A 20,687-nucleotide genomic window follows, 5' to 3' on the forward strand; every position below is an offset into this window, starting at 1 on the left:
TAATTATATTGTAAACATTAATGAAAATTTGCTAATGAATTATTTATTGATTTTTATAAAGCTTACTATAATCTATGTGTGTGAAAGTCAAATCTATATGTATTATATTCTGAAAGTAATACTTGAATAGTCGATTAATGACTATTTTAAAATTTGTTGAACTTAAGCTCAAGAGCAAAGGGGAACTAAATCCGATAAAGGGAAGGAAAAAGTAATTGAATAGCCATTGAAGTGGTTCGACAACATCCGAGGTAAGTCTTCGAGTAATGACCCTACTTGAATTATATTGAAATGATTAGTCATACTATGACAGATAGCCGAATGTGCATAGAGACTATGTTATAAAGCCAATTGAAATCATACTCTTCGTGTGTGGCTATTGAGCCGAAATTGGAAAGGTTTAATAAATGTTTGTGTTTGAGCCTTAGTAACGAAAATAAGATATGGATGTGTTATGATTATTGATATATGTGTGCATGAGCATTTGAATACATCCGGGCTAAGTCCCGAAGGCATTTATGCTAGTGATTTTATCCGGGCTAAGACCCGAAGGCATTTGTGCAAGTTGATATATCCGGGCTAAGACCCGAAGGCATTTGTGCAAGTTGATATATCCAGGCTAAGACCCGAAGGCATTTGTACGAGATGATATATCCGGGCTAAGACCCGAAGGCATTCGTGCGAGTTGCTATACCCGGGTTAAGACCCGAAGGCAATTGTGCTTGTGGTTATATCCGGCTAAATTCCGAAGAAACTTGGGTTTGAATGTGAGCGTTTTGTGCTGTAATAAATTCAATTAATACGCTCGACAAACCCAAACGATAAGGTATGTTTGCATGTGCTTCGGAAAAGTCGATTCGTTTTAAATAGTATTCGTTCAATCGACTAACGAACTTTCGGCTTTTAGATAAGTTGATACCTTGTGTGTGTATATGTTGATGAAGTGTGAAGTAAGTATGATTATGAGAATGTGTATTAATAAAGTGATTCATTTAGCTATGTGAATGTAATACTTTAGTCAAAGCCGATTTCATTACTTGAAACTTACTAAGCTTTAAAATGCTTACCCCGTTGCTTTGGCTCTCTGTTTTATAGATTTTGTTCGTTAGCTATCGGATTCGAGATCATCGAAGTCGAAGTCATCCACACTATCAAAGCCCTTTTGGTACTCTTTTAGTTGAACTCTGGATATGGCATGTATAGGACTACCCCTTGTTGTTTTTAAGTACTTTTTGTGATGTATGTGTGTATAGCCATGCGAAAATGGCTCGTAGAAGTGGAGTATGGCATTAGACCATTTGTGTTTATGTATATATATATGGTTTCATGATGTGACTATGGATTGAAATAGAAGTGTTGGGCAAATGATCAGCCATTGGAATGGCTAAATATGATCATATGTGGACCTATGTATGACAAAACCCTAGTTGGTCCATGGTAACCACGAAATAGGTAAAGTTTACCTTGAAAACAGATGCTGACAGCAGCAGTGGTGTGGATTTGAAAAATCACTAAAATTTGTAGGAATGGAATTAAATAGTGAATAAATTATGTAATCTAACCTTGATGAATCTACTTTCATATGAAAGTAACGAAACAATCATATGAACAGTATATTAAGAGATATTAAAGTTCTCGTGAAACAGGACCAGAACAGTTTCTGGATCTCCTGTTTCGACTTTGAAAATTCACCATAAATTATCCAGAGATAATTAGAAGTCATTCCTTATATGTATGGATTCCCCTTTGAGTGTAGTTTCATTAGAAACAAACGGCATGAGTATTGAAGCTCTGTACAGGGAGATATACAAGTCAGAATACATGAAGGTCAGAGTACTCAAACCCAGAATCAGGGGAGACTTTAACTAATAAACTGTACCAATTGGCCCGACCAAAAATTCTAGAAATAAATCCACAGATTGATATATGAGTCTAATTTCGGGTAAAATTTACGGAATCAGTTTTCGAGTTTTTGAACTCGAGATATGATTTTTAAGGCGACAGTGACGCGGTTAGCCAGCCTGTCTGGAAATTTTTAATGGACTGTGAAAACAAAGTAATTAAGTCTGTTAACACCTCGCGTTCGACTCCGGCAACGGTCTCGGGTACGGGGTGTTACAATTTTATTGGTATCAGAACTACGGTTTAGTCGATTCTAGGACTACCGTAATGCGTTGGGTCTAGCTATACATGTCATTTTATGTGATTAATTGATAGTGTGGCATTTCTGAATTTGCAAATGTGTTTATTTATAGTAATGGATCCCGATCCCGACCGAGCGGTAGCTGATGATCTTGAGAGTGTAGCACCTGCTCCCGCACAAGGGACAGCGCCGGCGGACTCTCAACCTAATCTAGTAATCCGAATGATGAAGCTAGACAAGCTTTCTATAGCGTGATGAATGATTGGTTCAACCAATACATTCAACTAATACGGCTGTTCCACAACCTCATTCCCGACTAATACAACCCCGCACCTACACTACCTTCGGAAATTGACCAGATAAGGTCAAATAAGCCCCCAGTTGACAGAATCCGAAAACATGGGGCTACTGAATTTAAAGCTACGGATAGCGACGACGCCGAGCAAGCTGAATTTTGGTTGGACAACACTATCCGGGTACTCGATGAGCTATCTTGTACACCCATGAATGCCTAAAGTGTACTATCTCCTTGCTACGCGATTCTGCCTACTATTGGTGGAGTACTCTGACTTCTGTTGTACCCCGAGAGCAAGTAACTTGGGAGTTTTTCCAAACTGAGTTTCGGAAAAAGTATATCAGTCAGAGATTTGTTGATAAAAAACGGAAGGAATTTCTTGAGCTTAAGCAAGGTCTATGTCAGTCACTGATTACGAGCGAAAATTTGTTAGACTTAGTAGATACGCTCGGGAATGTGTTTCATCCGAGGCTATCATGTGTAAAGCTTCGAGGATGGGCTGAATGAAGATATAAAAATGTTCGTTGGCATTCTTGAAATACGAGAGTTCGTAGTACTTGTCGAGCGAGCTTGTAAAGCCGAAGAGCTTAGAAAAGAAAAACAAAAAGTTGATGTGGGAACTGAAGAGTTTCGTAAAAGATCCTGGGAAAGTCTCTTCAACAGGCATCAAGAAATTTCGAGATGATGTGGGCCGGTCTAGAGGCACTTCGGGCCTTTTTAGACGAGATCGTGATCGACCCCCTGTGGGTACACGAGGCACTTCGGTCGCAGTGTTGGGAATGAACGTCGAGACAGAACGGAATGTCGATATTGCGGTAAATGGCATTCGGGGAGTTGTAGATCCCATGACCGCTCCTGTTACAAGTGCGGATCAGTTGACCACTTCATTAAAGATTGCCCGAGGTTGTCTGAACAGAATGTAAATCAGAGTGGGAAACCGGGTGCTACCACTGCTCGAGGTAGACCATCTAGAAATACGGGCAATGCTAGTGGTGGTCAGAGAGGATCTAGAGATGCTAGACCAGATCCGAGGCTCGTGCGCCTGCCAGAGCTTATGCTATACGTGCCCGCGAGGATGCTTCTTCGCCTGATGTTGTTACTGGTACTTTTACTCTCTTTGATACTAATGTAATTGCTTTGATTGACCTCGGTTCTACTCATTCTTACATATGTGAAACCTTAGCATCCAGTAAGACTTTACCTATTGAGTCTACTGAGTTCGTAATTCGGGTATCAAATCCCTTGGGTCGTTACGTGCTTGTCGACAAAGTGTGTAAGAAATGTCCCCTAGTAATTCGAGGTTCCTGTTTTCCGGCGGACTTGATGCTTTTGCCGTTTGATGAATTTGATGTTATTCTTGGTTTGGATTGGCTGACCGCGCATGATGCAGTTGTGAATTGCAAAAGCAAGACTATTGATTTGAGGTGCGCAAATAACGAGATAATCCGAGTTGAGTCTACGGACTTAAAGGGGTTGCCAGCTGTAATATCCTCAATGTTGGCCCAGAAATATGTAAGAAAAGGGTGCGAAGCATACCTTGCGTATGTAATTGATGACAAAGAATTAGAAAAGAAACCCGAATCTATGCCGGTGGTTTGTGAATACCCGGATGTTTTTCCTGAAGAATTACCGGGTTTACCACCTGTTCGGGAGATAGAGTTTGGTATTGAGCTTGTACCTGGGACTATGCCGATTTCGATAGCTCCGTATCGTATGGCACCAACCGAGTTAAAAGAGTTGAAAGCTCAGTTGCAAGAATTGACGGATAGAGGTTTCGCCCGACCAAGTTTCTCACCTTGGGGTGCACCAGTATTGTTCGTGAAAAAGGACGGAACCATGAGGTTGTGCATTGACTATCGTCAGCTGAATAAAGTGACAATAAAGAACAAATATTCGTTACCGCGTATCGATGATTTGTTCGACCAACTGAAGGGAGCCTCAGTGTTCTCAAAAATAGATTTGAGATCGGGCTATTATCAGTTGCAAATTCGAGATTCGGACATACCCAAAACTGCCTTCAGAACGAGATATGGTCACTACGAGTTCTTAGTGATGCCATTTGGGCTCACTAATGCCCCTGCGGTATTCATGGATTTGATGAATCGGATCTTCAGACCATATTTGGATCGGTTCGTAGTTGTGTTCATTGATGATATCTTGGTCTATTCGAGAGATGAGACCGAACATGCTGAGCACCTGAGACTAGTGTTGCAAATTTTGCGGGATAAGCAGTTATATGCTAAATTCAGTAAGTGTGAGTTCTGGTTAGGAGAGGTTAGCTTTTTGGGTCATGTGGTATCTGCATCGGGTATTCGAGTTGATCCGAGCAAAATTTCAGCCATACTTAACTGGAAGCTCCGAGAAATATTACTGAGGTTCGGAGCTTTTTGGGACTTGCCGGTTACTACAGACGGTTCGTAAAGGGTTTCTCGATGATAGCCACACCAATGACGAAGCTACTTCAAAAGGATGTTAAGTTCGAATGGACGAAGAAATGTCAGAAAAGTTTCGATCAACTGAAAACTTATTTGACTGAAGCTCCAATTTTAGTGCAACCCGAATCAGGCAAAGAGTTTGTCATTTATAGTGACGCATCCCTACTTGGGTTGGGTTGCGTATTGATGCAAGAAGGTCGAGTGGTGGCCTATGCGTCGAGACAATTAAAGCCACATGAGGAAAATTATCCGACCCATGATCTCGAACTAGCTGCCATCATATTCGCTTTAAAAATATGGTGACATTACTTATTTGGTGAAAAGTACCATGTATTTTCGGATCACAAAAGTCTCAAATATTTGATGACTCAAAGAGACTTAAATTAGCGACAAAGACGTTGGCTTGAGTTGTTGAAAGATTACGAGCTTGTCATTGATTACCACCCGGGAGAGGCTAATGTGGTTGCGGACGCCTTAAGCCGAAATCACTATTTGCTTTACGAGCGATGAATGTGCACTTGTCTGTTCTACCCGACAATGTGTTAGTAGCTGAATTAGAGGCCAAACCATTATTGATTCGTCAAATTCGTGAAGCTCAGAAAGTCGACGATGAATTGGTTGCAAAACGGGCTGAATGTGTTCCGAATATGGAATCCGAATTTCAAATTGATGATGACGATTGTTTGAGGTTCAGAAGTCGGTTGTGTGTTCCAAGAAATTCAGAGCTCATTTCGATGATTCTAAACGAAGCCCATTGTAGCCGAATGTCAATTCACCCGGGGAGTACGAAAATGTACAACGATTTGAAACGTCAGTTTTGGTGGCATGGTATGAAACGAGACATCTCCGACTTTGTTTCAAGATGTTTAATATGTCAACAAGTGAAGGCGGAACATCAAGTGCCTTCAGGATTACTTCAGCCGATCATGATACCCGAGTGGAAATGGGATCGAGTCACAATGGACTTTGTGTCCGGACTGCCATTGTCAGCAAGTAAGAAGGATGCGATTTGGGTTGTTGTCGATAGACTGACTAAGTCGGCTCACTTTATCCCCGTGCGTACGGATTTTTCATTGGATAGACTAGCTGAATTGTACGTTTCTCAGATTGTGAGATTACACGGGGTACCTATTTCTATCGTGTCGGATAGAGATCCGAGATTCACCTCACTATTTTGGAAGAAATTGCAAGAAGCTTTGGGTACCAAGCTGCATTTTAGCACTGCTTTTCACCCCCAAACCGATGGTCAATCCGAGCGGATAATTCAGATACTTGAGGATATGTTGAGATGTTGCATCCTCGAGTTCAGTAGTTCATGGGAACGATATTTACCTTTGATTGAATTCGCTTACAACAATAGTTTTCAATCAAGTATTAAGATGGCACCTTACGAGGCTTTGTGCGGTCGTAAATGTCGTACACCATTGTTTTGGACCGAGCTCGGTGAAAGTAAAATTTTCGGAGTTGATTTGATTAAAGATGCCGAACAGAAAGTAAAAATAATTCGTGAAAGTCTGAAGACAGCCACAGATCGTCAGAAATCGTATGCGGATTTGAAACGAAAAGACATTGAATATCAGGTGGGAGATAAAGTGTTTCTTAAAGTTTCGCCTTGGAAAAAGGTACTCAGATTTGGCCGTAAGGGCAAGTTGAGTCCGAGATTCATTGGGCCGTACGAAATCTCCGAACGAGTTGGTCCGGTTGCGTATAGATTGATTTTGCCCCCTGAGCTTGAAAGGATTCATGACGTCTTTCATGTTTCGATGCTTCGACGCTATCGATCTGATCCATCGCACATAATTAGCCCATCAGAGGTTGAAATTCAAGCCGATATGAGTTATGAAGAAGAACCGATGCGTATCCTAGCTCGTGAAGTGAAGGAGTTGCGAAACAAAAGGGTTCCGTTAGTAAAGGTGTTATGGCTCAAACACGGGATCGAGGAAGCTACTTGGGAAACTAAGAGCTAGATGAAAGAACGATACCCAAACTATTTACCGGTAAGCTTTTCGGGGACGAAAATTTCTTAAGTGGGGGAGAGTTGTGACAGCCCAAAATTGACCCTAGTCGGGAAGTGGTTTCGGGACCGCTAAACCGAGTTGTAAAAATAATTGACCGTCATATTTGATGTTTCTTATATGTATATATGCATGTGTGAAAATTTCATGTTTGAATTTTGTTAATTGTAAGTGAATTTTATTAAATGGGACTTATGTGAGAAAATTAGAAATGTGCTAGGCTAATGTAAAGTGGCCCATTTATGCATGTTGCAAATAATTGTACTTGCATGTCAAATACCCTTTTTTTATAAGTGGTGGCCGGCCATGATGGTCACATGTATATAATATGTACTAAATCTTAAAAAATGGCCATTATTTTATGCAAAGAAAGGAAATAAATAAAAGAAAGAATAAAAAGAAAAAGTAATGAAAACAAAGCTTGTATCCTTGGTTTTTCTTGGCCGATTGTAAAGAGGAAGTTGGGAGGAGGCATTCGGTCATCCTAGGCTAATAGCAAGGTAAGAAATTTATATTAGTTCATGAAATTTTGGTTAATCTTGAGTAAGATATCAAGCTACTTTGGTAACCCATGTAGAAACTTTGATTTGTGTTATGGACTAGGGCTTTCGGCTATGGTATTTGACAATGGTGAATTTTGTTGTTCCATGTTAAATTTAGATGAGCAAAGATAGATGAGTGTTTGAACTATACAAATAATCATATGTGAGCAATGGGTGCTAAAGGGAAAGGAATCGACTACCTTATTAGGTACCAAGGCCGAATGTGTACTTGATAAAGGAGGGGTTGTTATTGAACATTAGGTTATGTCCCTAGTGAATGGATGAATTGATAACCATTGTGTATGAAGATTTGCTTTACTATGTTTTTGTTAGCAAGATGAGAAACGAGTTAAGATGGTCATGGTGTAGTTGCCGAATTTGAATTAGGAAGTTATTGACTAATGTTTGTACCTTAAGTGATAGAATAGAGTGAATGCTTGGAATGTGATATGTGTGAATTATATGTTTAATTAAGGTTTGCTAAGCTAGCTACTAAGGTGAAATGCAAATGTTAGCATTTGATTTGGTAATAATCTGCTTGGGGACAGCAGCAGTAAGGTGATTTTGGAAAATCGTCATAATTTGTAGGAGTTGAATTAGAAGCTGAGTAAATTATGTCATTAAAGCTTGAAGAGTCTAGTTTCTTACAAAAGAAACTATAAAAACAAAAGAGTTACCGATCTTGAGATATTTGAAGTATTGTGGGGCTGAGTCAAAATGACTACTAGATTCCCTGTCCTGTTTTTATAAAATCAGTGTAAATTGTACAAAAATGGCCCTAAGATAAAATTTATGTGCTTAGACTCCTTAATGAGTCTAGTTTCAAATGAAATAAACAAGAACATATTTTGAATTCTGTACAATGAGAAATTTGATTCGTAGTGAAGGATAGTCAGTTTAGTCAAACAGTGAAACAAGGTGAACTTTAAGAAAAATCTGGTATTGATGGGCTAAACTAAAAATTTTGAAATATTTATGGATAATAGATAAATGAGTCTTCTGTCAAGGAAAATTTACGGCAATTGATTTGGAGTTTCGTAGCTCCAGTTATAAAAACTTTAGTGACTGTTGCTCAGGAAGTCAGCTTATCGGGAAATTGTAATTATATTGTAAACATTAATGAAAATTTGCTAATGATTTATTTATTGATTTTTATAAAGCTTACTATAATCTATGTGTGTGAAAGTCGAATCTATATGTATTATATTCTGAAAGTAATACTTGAATAGTCGATTAATGACTATTTTAAAATTTGTTGAACTTAAGCTCAAGAGCAAAGGGGAACTAAATCCGATAAAGGGAAGGAAAAAGTAATTGAATAGCCATTGAAGTCGTTCGACAACATCCGAGGTAAGTCTTCGAGTAATGACCCTACTTGAATTATATTGAAATGATTAGTCATACTATGACAGATAGTCGAATGTGCATAGAGACTATGTTATAAAGCCAATTGAAATCATACTCTTCGTGTGTGGCTATTGAGCCGAAATTGGAAAGGTTTAATAAATGTTTGTGTTTGAGCCTTAGTAACGAAAATAAGATATGGATGTGTTATGATTATTGATATATGTGTGCATGAGCATTAGAATACATCCGGGCTAAGTCCCGAAGGCATTTATGCTAGTGATTTTATCCGGGCTAAGACCCGAAGGAATTTGTGCAAGTTGATATATCCGGGCTAAGACCCGAAGGCATTTGTGCGAGATGATATATCCGGGCTAAGACCCGAAGGCATTCGTGCGAGTTGCTATACCCGGGTTAAGACCCGAAGGCAATTGTGCTTGTGGTTATATCCGGCTAAATTCCGAAGAAACTTGGGTTTGAATGTGAGCGTTTTGTGCTGTAATAAATTCAATTAATACGCTCGACAAACCCAAACGATAAGGTATGTTTGCATGTGCTTCGGAAAAGTCGGTTCGTTTTAAATAGTATTCGTTCAATCGACTAAAGAACTTTCGGCTTTTAGATAAGTTGATACCTTGTGTGTGTATATGTTGATGAAGTGTGAAGTAAGTATGATTATGAGAATGTGTATTAATAAAGTGATTCATTTAGCTATGTGAATGTAATACTTTAGTCAAAGCCGATTTCATTACTTGAAACTTACTAAGCTTTAAAATGCTTACCCCGTTGCTTTGGCTCTCTGTTTTATAGATTTTGTTCGTTAGCTATCGGATTCGGGATCATCGAAGTCGAAGTCATCCACACTATCAAAGCCCTTTTGGTACTCTTTTAGTTGAACTCTGGATATGGCATGTATAGGACTACCCCTTGTTGTTTTTAAGTACTTTTTGTGATGTATGTGTGTACAGCCATGCGAAAATGGCTCGTAGAAGTGGAGTATGGCATTAGACCATTTGTGTTTATGTATATATATATGGTTTCATGATGTGACTATGGATTGAAATAGAAGTGTTGGGCAAATGATCAGCCATTGGAATGGCTAAATATGATCATATGTGGACCTATGTATGACAAAACCCTAGTTGGTCCATGGTAACCACGAAATAGGTAAAGTTTACCTTGAAAACAGATGCTGACAGCAGCAGTGGTGTGGATTTGAAAAATCACTAAAATTTGTAGGAATGGAATTAAATATTTAATAAATTATGTAATCGAACCTTGATGAATCTACTTTCATATGAAAGTAACGAAACAATCATATGAACAGTATATTAAGAGATATTAAAGTTCTCGTGAAACAGGGTCAGAACAGTTTCTGGATCTCCTGTTTCGACTTTGAAAATTCACCTTAAATTATCCAGAGATAATTAGAAGTCATTCCTTATATTTATGGATTCCCCTTTGAGTCTAGTTTCATTAGAAACAAACGGCATGAGTATTGAAGCTCTGTACAGGGAGATATCCAAGTCAGAATACATGAAGGTCAGAGTAGTCGAACCCAGAATCAGGGGAGACTTTAACTAATAAACTGTACCAATTGGCTTGACCAAAAATTCTAGAAATAAATCCACAGATGGATATATGAGTCTAATTTCGGGGAAAATTTACGGAATCAGTTTTCGAGTTTTTGAACTCGAGATATGATTTTTAAGGCGACAGTGACGCGGTTAGCCAGCCTGTCTGGAAATTTTTTAATGGACTGTGAAAACAAAGTAATTAAGTCTGTTAACACCTCGCGTTCGACTCCGGCAACGGTCTCGGGTACGGGGTGTTACACTAAATGATAGAGATAGACCCATCATAGAACATGTAGTGCCTACTTTGGGTGTGTAACACCCCAAACCCGACCTAGACGTTATGGCTGAATATGGTGATGTCACAAAGATTGAGTTTTGAAAATGGTGTTGTTTCGATTAATCACCCAAGTTTTATAACTATTACTGAAAACATTATTTAATTAATTCATTTTCCAAAACAATATTTACGGCAGAGGTCTTTAAAACCATTATATTTTGAAAGTCCAATTTGTACTTTCGAAAAAAAACCTTTGATTTCGTAAAACCGTAATTTTAGTCAAACGTCACACTAAAAGTTAAAACATAACCAAAACCAAAATAAAAATTCAAACAATCCAGAGATTCCAATAATTACAAAACTCCCAAGTATAATCTATAATTAAATAAAAACCAATATTTAAAGTCAATTCACAAACTTGTGGTCACCGTGAGACTCCGTTGTATCGGTCCGCCTAAGCCTGTGGATTACCTGACAAAACAGACAACATATATGAGTTTACAAAAACTCAGTGTGTAACCAGTAAAATTAAGCATGCAAACATACAAAACTATAAGCATAGTTAGAAATAGATACAATTTCAGATTCAGAAGTAGATATGCATAAATCCTACCCCTATACTCTACACGTCATCTTCGACCATCCCATCACACCGTGTGGGGTTAAAAACACCCGCCCATCACTACACACCACATTGTGCCATTAAGACACATATCAAAATATATGCAGCCAAGCTGCCAGAATATAGGTGATTAACACCGATCAGAATACTTCCTCCTCATACCAAATCCCACCCAAACCAGATACAGAAAATCAAATATAGATTAATCAGATTAAACATGCTCGACATGCTTTTATACAAATAACAGATATACATATGGCAGTACAGTCAGGCATACATTTAGTATCCTACTCAAATCAGTCTATCAGAATATCATAGTATTCTAAATAGGTTTAAATAGCCCTTACCGACCCTACAGTAGGCCCACAGTAGATCGAAGCGACCTGTGCGACCTTAGTGAAAATTTCAAAATTATGGGCCCAAATGCCCTTTTGGCCTACCTGTGTGGGCCCACACACCAAGATTTGGCCTTCCCATGTGGCCCACACGTGTAACGCCCCGTACTCGACACCGTTTCTGGAGTCGAACACGAGGTGTTAACGGACTTAATTCATTACTTAAACAGCTCATACAATTCATTTTAAAATTTCCAGACAAGCTGGCTAACTGCATCACAGTCTCTTTAAAAATCATATCTCGAGTTTCGAAACTCGAAATCCAATTCCGTAAATTTTTCCTGAAACTATAATTATATATATATCTACTAATTTTTTATATAATTTTTGGTCGGGCCAATTAGTACAGTTTATTAGTTAAAGTCTCCCCTGTTTCAGGGTTCGGCTACTCTGACCTCTGTGTATTACGAATCAGATATCTCCCTGTACAGAGCTTCAATGACTATGAAGTTTGTCTCTAATAAAACTAGACTCAATAAGGAATCTGTACATATAAAGAATGACTTCTAATTATCTTTTTAAAATTTATGGTGAATTTCCAAAGTCAGAAGAGGGGATCCAAAAATCGCTCTGGCCCTGTTTCACAAAAATTTAAACATCTCATAAATATAGCTCATATACCTGTTTTTCTTCTTCCATATGAAAATAGACTCATCAAGCTTCGATTCCATAACTTGTTCATTATTTAATTCCATTTCTACTATTTTTAGTGATTTTTAAAATTCACGTCACTAATGCTGTCTGAATCTATTTTATGGTAAATTTTACCTATTTCATGGTTTCCATGGATTAGCTAGCAATTTAGTATACATAACACCAAATATGATCATGATTAGCCATTTCAAATGGCTAATCATTACCAAGCATTTCCATACCACTCAATAACCATATCATAAGACCATATATACAAAATGATTATAATGCTATACATGCCATACTCAAAATATACAAGCCATTATGCCAAGATGGTATAAGGATAGTGTGAGCGAGCCTCTGACCGTTCCCGATTTCCGAGCTGGCTTGTCAAAACTACAAGGAATGAAAAGGAGGGAGTAAGCATAAATGCTTAGTAAGTTCACATGCAAATAGCAAGTAACATAACTATATAAGCAAACATAAAACATCATTTGCATAATCATCACCGAGACATTCATATCACATTTTCTAAATATCATTCATCATCTTACGATCTTACCGTTGTTGTATCTATTTCCAACCCGAGGGTTAAGAACATACCTGTCTAAAGTGTCCATTTCACAACACTTACCAATACGTCCCTTTCATCTCGAGTATTCCTCCGCTTGTGTAGAATTTTACCCGTTGAACACATCGGAATATAATTCGGATACATGGAAAGTTTGCACATAAGTGCCACATATGTAGCCAAGCTACTATGTAACCCGCCCATAAGTGAACTCGGACTCAACTCAACGAGCTCGGGCGTTCGCATCCATAAGTGAACTCGGACTCAACTCAACGAGTTCGGATGCCTAGTTACATCTCTCGAACTCGGAATCAACTCAACGAGTTCGGACATTTGCATCCATAAGTGAACTCGGACTCAACTCAACGAGTTCGGATGCTCAACCATCCTAGTGACATGTCACTTATATCCTAATCCATTCCTAAGGTTCAACGGGACCTTTTTCCCAATCATGTGTCTCAACCATCTTCTACGGAATGCCGATACCGATACTCGGTAGTATTTCACATTTTCCAAGTATATCACATAATTTGACATATTATCAAACAATTGTCACAAGTATGATATTTCAGAATAATTATCATATCATTTAAATAACATTAAAACATTTAAAATAATAACTATGTTACCAACATTTACATATGAACTTACCTCGTATGCGAAAATGGCTACTTTTACCATTTCATCCACAACTTGGTATTTTCCCCATTTTAGCCCGAATTTTAGTTTTCCTTGCTCTATCATTTAAAATATAGTCTAATTAGGACTCACATTATTCAAATTGACCCAAAATCATATTTTGGAAAAATTACAATTTTGCTCCTAAACTTTTGCATATTTACACTTTTTCCCCAAAGCTCGTAAATTAAACTTCAGCCTATTTTCTTATGTTTTATGACATGATGATCATTTTTCCCTTATATGGCAACATCAAATTCTCACTCTAACATGTACTTATGACTATTAGGTATTTTTACCGATTAAGCCCTTTTGCTCGTTTTCACTTAAAACCGAGTAGCACAAGTTGTCCAACATAATTTAAAACCTCATATTATATCATAAAACACCAAAATACACAAATTTAACCTATGGGTATTTTTCCAAATATAAACCCTAGGTTGAATTATTGCTAGCATAAGCTTAATCGAGCTACCGGGACTCCAAAAACGTAAAAATCATTAAAAACGAGGATAGAACGGACTTACAATCGAGCTTGGAAGCTTGAAAAACCCTAGCCATGGTTTATCCTTGCTATATTCGGCCATGGGGTTAAAGATGAGCAAAATTGGCTTTTAATTTTGTATTTTAATTCATTTTACCCCTAAATGACCAAAATGCCCTTACTACTAAACTTTCCAAAAATTCCATCCAAGTCCAATTTTTGTCCATAGACTTAGAAATTGGTAAATTTGCTATTTAAGACCTCCTAATTAATATTTCAAAACAATTTCATACTAGAAGCTTCTAGAATGCAAGTTTTATAAATTATTCGATTTAGTCCCTAATTTCAATTTAAGCACTTTATGCATAAAATTTCTTCACGAAATTTTCACACAATCATGAAATCATATCATAGACCTCAAAATAATCATAAAATAATTATTTCTATCTCAAATTTTGTGGTCACGAAACTACTATTCCGACTAGGCCCAAAATCAAGATATTACAACACGGCTTGGCCTAAAACCCACACGCCCATGTGGCATGCCCATATGGGCCCACACGCCTAATTTTACCATGCCCGTGTGGCTCACACGGCCACACTCACGTCACCAAACGACTGTGGCTGTGCATGGCCATGCCTTCGTCGACCACACGACCATCCATACGGCCGGTCACAAGCCCATGTGGCATCGGCAGGACAACTTTTCGGCTTTCGCTTAGAAATGTTTTTCTGCATTTCAAAACACACCTGGTATCAATTTGATGCAAAAACAATCCCGAGCCCTCCAGAACCTAAAAACAAATTACTTACAACAAAATTAGCCAACAATTCACAAACTCTTCGAAAATAAACCGAAAGGTGCGCACACACTTACCATACCCGTTCACCATACCCGTTCACTCGCACAGATTCGACCGTTGAAAAGAGATTGATGTTTCCCCCACTTCCCTACGTAAAGATACCGCAAAGTTTCAACCTTCGGAAAACAATGCTAAAAGAAAGCAATCCAAAGTTTGCTTACCGATTACACAAAATTAAATATTCAAAACACCTAAAACAAGGATTAGTGGCAGAACCAAAGATCAAAGGGAATAGTTTAGCTCTAATAGAGAGTAGATAAAAATGAAAATAGGAATAATGGGGATTTTTGTTTGTAGGAAGAAGAACGTCAAAACACAGAGAGAATTTTGGGGAAAAAGAAAAGAAAAGAAAATTAAAACTAATTAGATATCCCTTAACTTCCCACTAACACCTTAATCTCCACCACTTCAGAATCCCAACTCCACCAAAATACTTGCCCATAACCGAGCCAAAAATAACACCCACACTCGAGCAGAGATTCTAACTCAAGACCTCCAACATACTAACTCCCTTACCACTCGAACCAGCAAGCTAATTTTGATATGAATTTGCAAATAATTTAATATAAGCCCACTAAAAAAGAATAAGGCTTGATCCAAATATAACAAAATTAACAAAGGTGAGACCTGAACCCAAGACCTCACACACACACACCCAGAACACTTAACCATTGAAGCAAATACAAACTTGTGTCAAATACTCACAAAAACAGAAATAAGAATGTCAGGGTATTACAACTCTACCCCCAAAAGAAATTTTGACCTTGAAATGTACCTGATCAGAACAAATGAGGATATTGCTAGTGCATCGTGTCTTCAGTTTCCACATGGCTTCCTAGTGCCATGATTTTGCCACAGAATGGACTTTCTTCTCAGAATCATAACATCACGATCCATAATCTGAACTAACTCATTCTCAAAAGTCAGATCTGGTCTAACCTCGATCTCCTTAATAGAGATAACATGAGAAAGATCAGGCCAATACCGCCTCAACATCAAGATGTGAAAGACATCATGGATATGGTCTAACTCTGGAGGTAACCCCAACTGATAAGCGACTGGTCCCACATGCTCATAATTCGATACGGCCCAATGAACCTAGGGCTCAACATGCCCTTACGATCGAATCTTCAGACTTTCTTCCATGGAGAAAGCTTAAGAAACACAAAGTCCCCCATAGAGTACTCAATATCATGCCTCTTCAGATCTGCATAAGATTTCTGTCTATCATAAGTTGCCTTCAGACGATCCTGAATCAGTCTAACTTTATCCTCGGTCTTGAAAACTAATTTAAAACCAAAAACCTGACGCTCACCGAACTCAGTCCAACACAGTAAAGTGCGACACTTACGAACATACAGAGCCTCGTAAGGTGCCATCTGAATGCTAGACTGAAAACTGTTATTATAGGCGAACTCAGCTAGCGGTAGATAATCCTTCCAACTTCCTCAGAAATTAATAACATAACTTCGAAGCATATCCTCCAGTATTTGAATCACCCTCTCAGATTGACCATTGGTCTGAGGATAGAACGCAGTACTGAAGTCCAATCTCAAACCCAGAGCTTTATACAATTTCTTCAAGAACCGAGAAGTGAAACGAGGATCTCTGTCAAAAGTAATCGAGATAGAAACCCCATACAGTCTTACAATCTCAAAAATGTATATCTTCGCTAACTTCTGAAGAGAATAGTCCATCTGAACCAGAATAAAGGAAGCAGACTTGGTCAATAGATCCACAATGTCCCAAACAGAATCTTTCTTAGTGGGTGTCAAGGGTAACCCACTAACGAAGTCCATCGTCACTCATTCCCATTTCCAAAAGGGAATCTTAACTGACTGTAACAAACTCAAAGGAAACTGGTGCTCAGCCTTAACCTGCTGACACGTCCGACATCGAACAACAAAATCTGTAACCTCACACTTCAAACCCAGCCACCAGTACAACCCATGAAGGCGATACATCTTATTACCACCGGGATGCATAGCATAAGGGCTACCTTCAAAATTGACTACCTCAAATTAGAATCATTCGATACACAGATCCGTCCTCGAAAACATAGCACACCATCAATATTCAACCCAAAATCTGAAGTACTACAACTCTCAACCTGACGAAACCGCAAACCCAGAGACTCATCCCCCAACTACTTAACTCAAATCTGATCAATCCAAGTCGGCTTAACTTGCAACTTAGTAATAGACTTCCATCATCAAATAGACTAAGTCGAGTGAACATCGCTCTCAAATCAGACATCACCCTACGATTTAGGGCATCAACCACCATATTGGCCTTAACAGAATGGTACTCTATCGTGTAGTCATAATCCTTAAGCAATTCAATCTATCGGTGCTGCCTAAGGTTCAAGTCCTTCTGAGTAAGAATGTACTTGAGACTCTTGTGATCAGTGTAGATGATACACATCTCACCACACAGATAGTTCCTCCTGATTTTCAATTGAAGGACCACAGAGCCAACTCGAGATCATGAGTCGGATAGTTCCCCTCGTGTGTCTTAAGCTGATGGGACACATAAGCCAAAACCTTTCCATCTTGCATCAATACACATCCCAAATCGACATGCGATGCATCATTGTAGACCACAAACTTTTTACCAGATTCAAGTTGTATCAAGCCCGAGTCAGAACAGACTTGAGCTTCTCGAAGCTCGATTGTTGTGCATCAGTCTAGACAAACAGAACACCCTTACGCAAAAGCTTAGTTAATGGAGCTGCAATAAAAAAGAACCCCTCAACAAACCATCGATAATATCCCACCAAACCCAAAAAACTACAAATTTCAGATACGTTCTTAGGCTGTTTCTAATCCAACATAGCCTTAATCTTTCTAGGACCAACTCGAATCCCTTTAGCAAAAACTACGTGATCCAGAAAGGTTACTTTATACAACTATAACTCACACTTGCTCAACTTAACGTAAAGTTGTTTCTCACGTAGAATTTGAAGTACTACTCTATGATGCTCATCATGTTCATCTTCGGTCTTAGAGTATACCAGAATATCCTCGATAAAGGCCATGACGAACTGATCTAGATATGGCTGAAAGAATCGGCTCATGAAATCCATGAATGCTATTGGAGCATTCATCAGACCAAAAGGCATAACTAGGAACTCTTAATGTCCATAATGAGTCCTAAATGCAGTCCTATGAACATCAGCTTCCTTAACCATCTTCTGATGATACCTAGAACGAAGATCTATCTTAAAGAACACTGAAGCCCCTCGGAACTGATCAAACAAGTCATTGGTTCTCGGAAGTGGATACTTATTTTTCACAGTTAACTTGTTCCACTGCGTATAATCGGTGCACATCCTCATGGTCCCATCCTTCTCCTTAACAAACAGAATTGGTGTTCCCCATAGAGACACACTTGGACAGACGAAACCACGATCTAGAAGCTCTTGTAGTTGAGCCTTAAGCTTAGTAAGCTCCTTCGATGCCATACGGTATGGAGCGATAGACACCGGAACTGTACCTAGTAGAAGCTCAATTCTGAACTTAACTTCTCGATTCGGAGGTAAACCCAGTAACTCCTCAAGAAAGACATCCGGAAAGTCCCTTACTGTTCTGATATCCCCAACAAAAGAGTCTTTAGAAACAGAATCACTGATGTAAGCCAAATACATTTCACATCCTTTCTGAACCAATTTCCCAGGTACGGGCGCAAACATCACATTGGACAAATAATCTCGGTGCTCATTGATCAAAATTATCATCATCAGTTATCAAACTGACTCTTTTAGATGCGCAGTCCAAGCTGACTCGGTGCTCAACCAACCAATCCATACCTAGAATTAAGTCAAACTCCCTAAATGGAAGTTCCATCAAATTTGTTGAAAAAATAGCCCATTGCACCACTAACGGAACATCCCTATAGAGTTTACTAACTCGAACAAACTGCCCCAACGGACTCAGTACAGTAACCTCACTAGTAGTGCTCTCAAAAGAAATCCCGAAGTTTTCAAATACAGTACTCGCTACATAGGAGAGAATTGAGCCTATGTCTATCAATCAATATAAGGCACATCAAATATAAAGAATGTACCAGTGCTAACATCTGGAGTATCTCTATCCTCTCGGCATCGTGCAGCATAAACCAATACAGACTACCTCGCCTCTGTCTATTAGCACCTCTACCTAGTGCTCTTTGCGTACGACCCCCACTATTATCACCCATAGCTATCCCACAGCCCCTAGGTGGCTACTGAACTGCCCTCTGAGGCTACACAAAACCTGGTCCTGAATCTTGCATCTGATCTGCCTGCTGTGGACACTCTCTAATATGGTGCTCCAATGACCCACACCTGAGACAAGCCCTAATCCTCCTGCAACACTCACCCAGATGGTGCCTACTACAATCTCTACACGGCTGAATCCCAGTAGGAGCAACAGGAGCTCCCACTCTAACTGGCCTATTAGATCTGGCTTTTTTCTTAGGCCTCTAAACAGAACTAGAGGGCTCCAAATCCTTCTTATTCTTACCCCTCCCTCGATCCCTATTCTGGCGCTCCACGCGCTTAACATCCTCGGCGATCTTTGCCTTCTCAACCAGAACCATGAACTCCCACTCCATTCGTGGAGCAATCAAAACCCTCAAGTTATCCCTCAGACTGTCTTCAAAGCAGACGCACCTCACATACTCAGACGCCACCATGCCTCGAGCATAGCGACTCAGCCTCAGAACTCGGCCTCATACTTAGCCACAGATCTATCGCCTTGCGTGAGATTTATGAACTCACGCCTACGAGTATCGACATAGCTCGTCCTCACATACTTACTCTAGAAGGTGGTCTTAAAGTAATCCCAGTTCAGACGATCAGGCTGAGTACCCTTCTCAACCGTTAACCACCACTGGTATGCCTCGTTGCGAAGCAAGGAGACTGCACCCTTAAATTTTTGCTCAAGAGTACAGTCTAAATCGTTCATGATCCTCCCGGTGGCCTCCAACCAATACTCAGCCACATTAGGGGTGACTCCAGTGACACCCCTAAACAATTCAGCAGCCCTCTCCAAAATCCTTAGTATGGCTTGGGATAGTACGTCGTCCCTAGCCGAGTAATTTTGAGACCCAATCTCAGTAGCAAGTGAAACTAATGTCTCACTCATATCTAAGTTTGACATACTACCCAGAGAGAAAGACTCAGCTCAAGCCCCCTACGGCCTCTACCACGGCCTCAAATGCCACGTCTAAGAGTTTCACTAGCGTTCATTGTATATTTCGAGTTTTATCTATATTAAAAATTTTATGCATCAGTTTCAGTATTTATTAGCAGATGTTTTATGCATAAATTATCAAAAGTTCAGAATTGTTTTCAAAGGTTTCAGTCTCTAACTACTCAGCACATTTTCAGAAGGTACTATTTACAGTGTTTCAGAGCAGTTCTAACTAAGTTTCAAAAATATTACAGGATCGGTGCCGGAGACTCGGTGTACCACATACTTTCTCAAATTATTATTATTTCAAAATCAATTCTTTTTCAAACACAATTTTTGAGCCCAAAATTCACAGCAGAGTTTTGCAACCTGACTCTGACACTGTAACACCCTTAACTCGTATCCATCGCCGAAATAGGTTACGAGGCATTACCAAAAAAATACAATTCATAATGAACTTTCATATTTTGATACAATAAATCATATAACCTCCAAGTTTATATTCAGTCAACATGATAAGAAAACACGAATGTCGAGTATTAAACTCATATCCAAATATTTTCAAATCATATATGCATACTATCAAGTTTTAACCTCGTATGTCTAACCAATCAAATAGGCACTTATTCAGTCATAATC

General features: G+C 39.0%; 1 protein-coding gene across 1 annotated transcript; it reads right to left on the reverse strand.

Annotated features, from left to right (window-relative positions):
• Positions 1-18,590: 18,590 nt before the first annotated feature.
• Positions 18,591-19,071, reverse strand: LOC107917322 (uncharacterized). The gene is made up of 2 exons (XM_016846683.1): positions 19,005-19,071; positions 18,591-18,898 (listed from the first exon to the last, which is right to left on the reverse strand). Exons 1-2 carry the CDS (start codon positions 19,069-19,071, stop codon positions 18,591-18,593), a joined length of 375 nt encoding a protein of 124 aa, XP_016702172.1.
• Positions 19,072-20,687: the final 1,616 nt, after the last annotated feature.

This window comes from Gossypium hirsutum, chromosome A09 (genome assembly GCF_007990345.1).
Source record: "Gossypium hirsutum isolate 1008001.06 chromosome A09, Gossypium_hirsutum_v2.1, whole genome shotgun sequence".
NCBI classification, from domain to species: domain Eukaryota; kingdom Viridiplantae; phylum Streptophyta; class Magnoliopsida; order Malvales; family Malvaceae; genus Gossypium; species Gossypium hirsutum.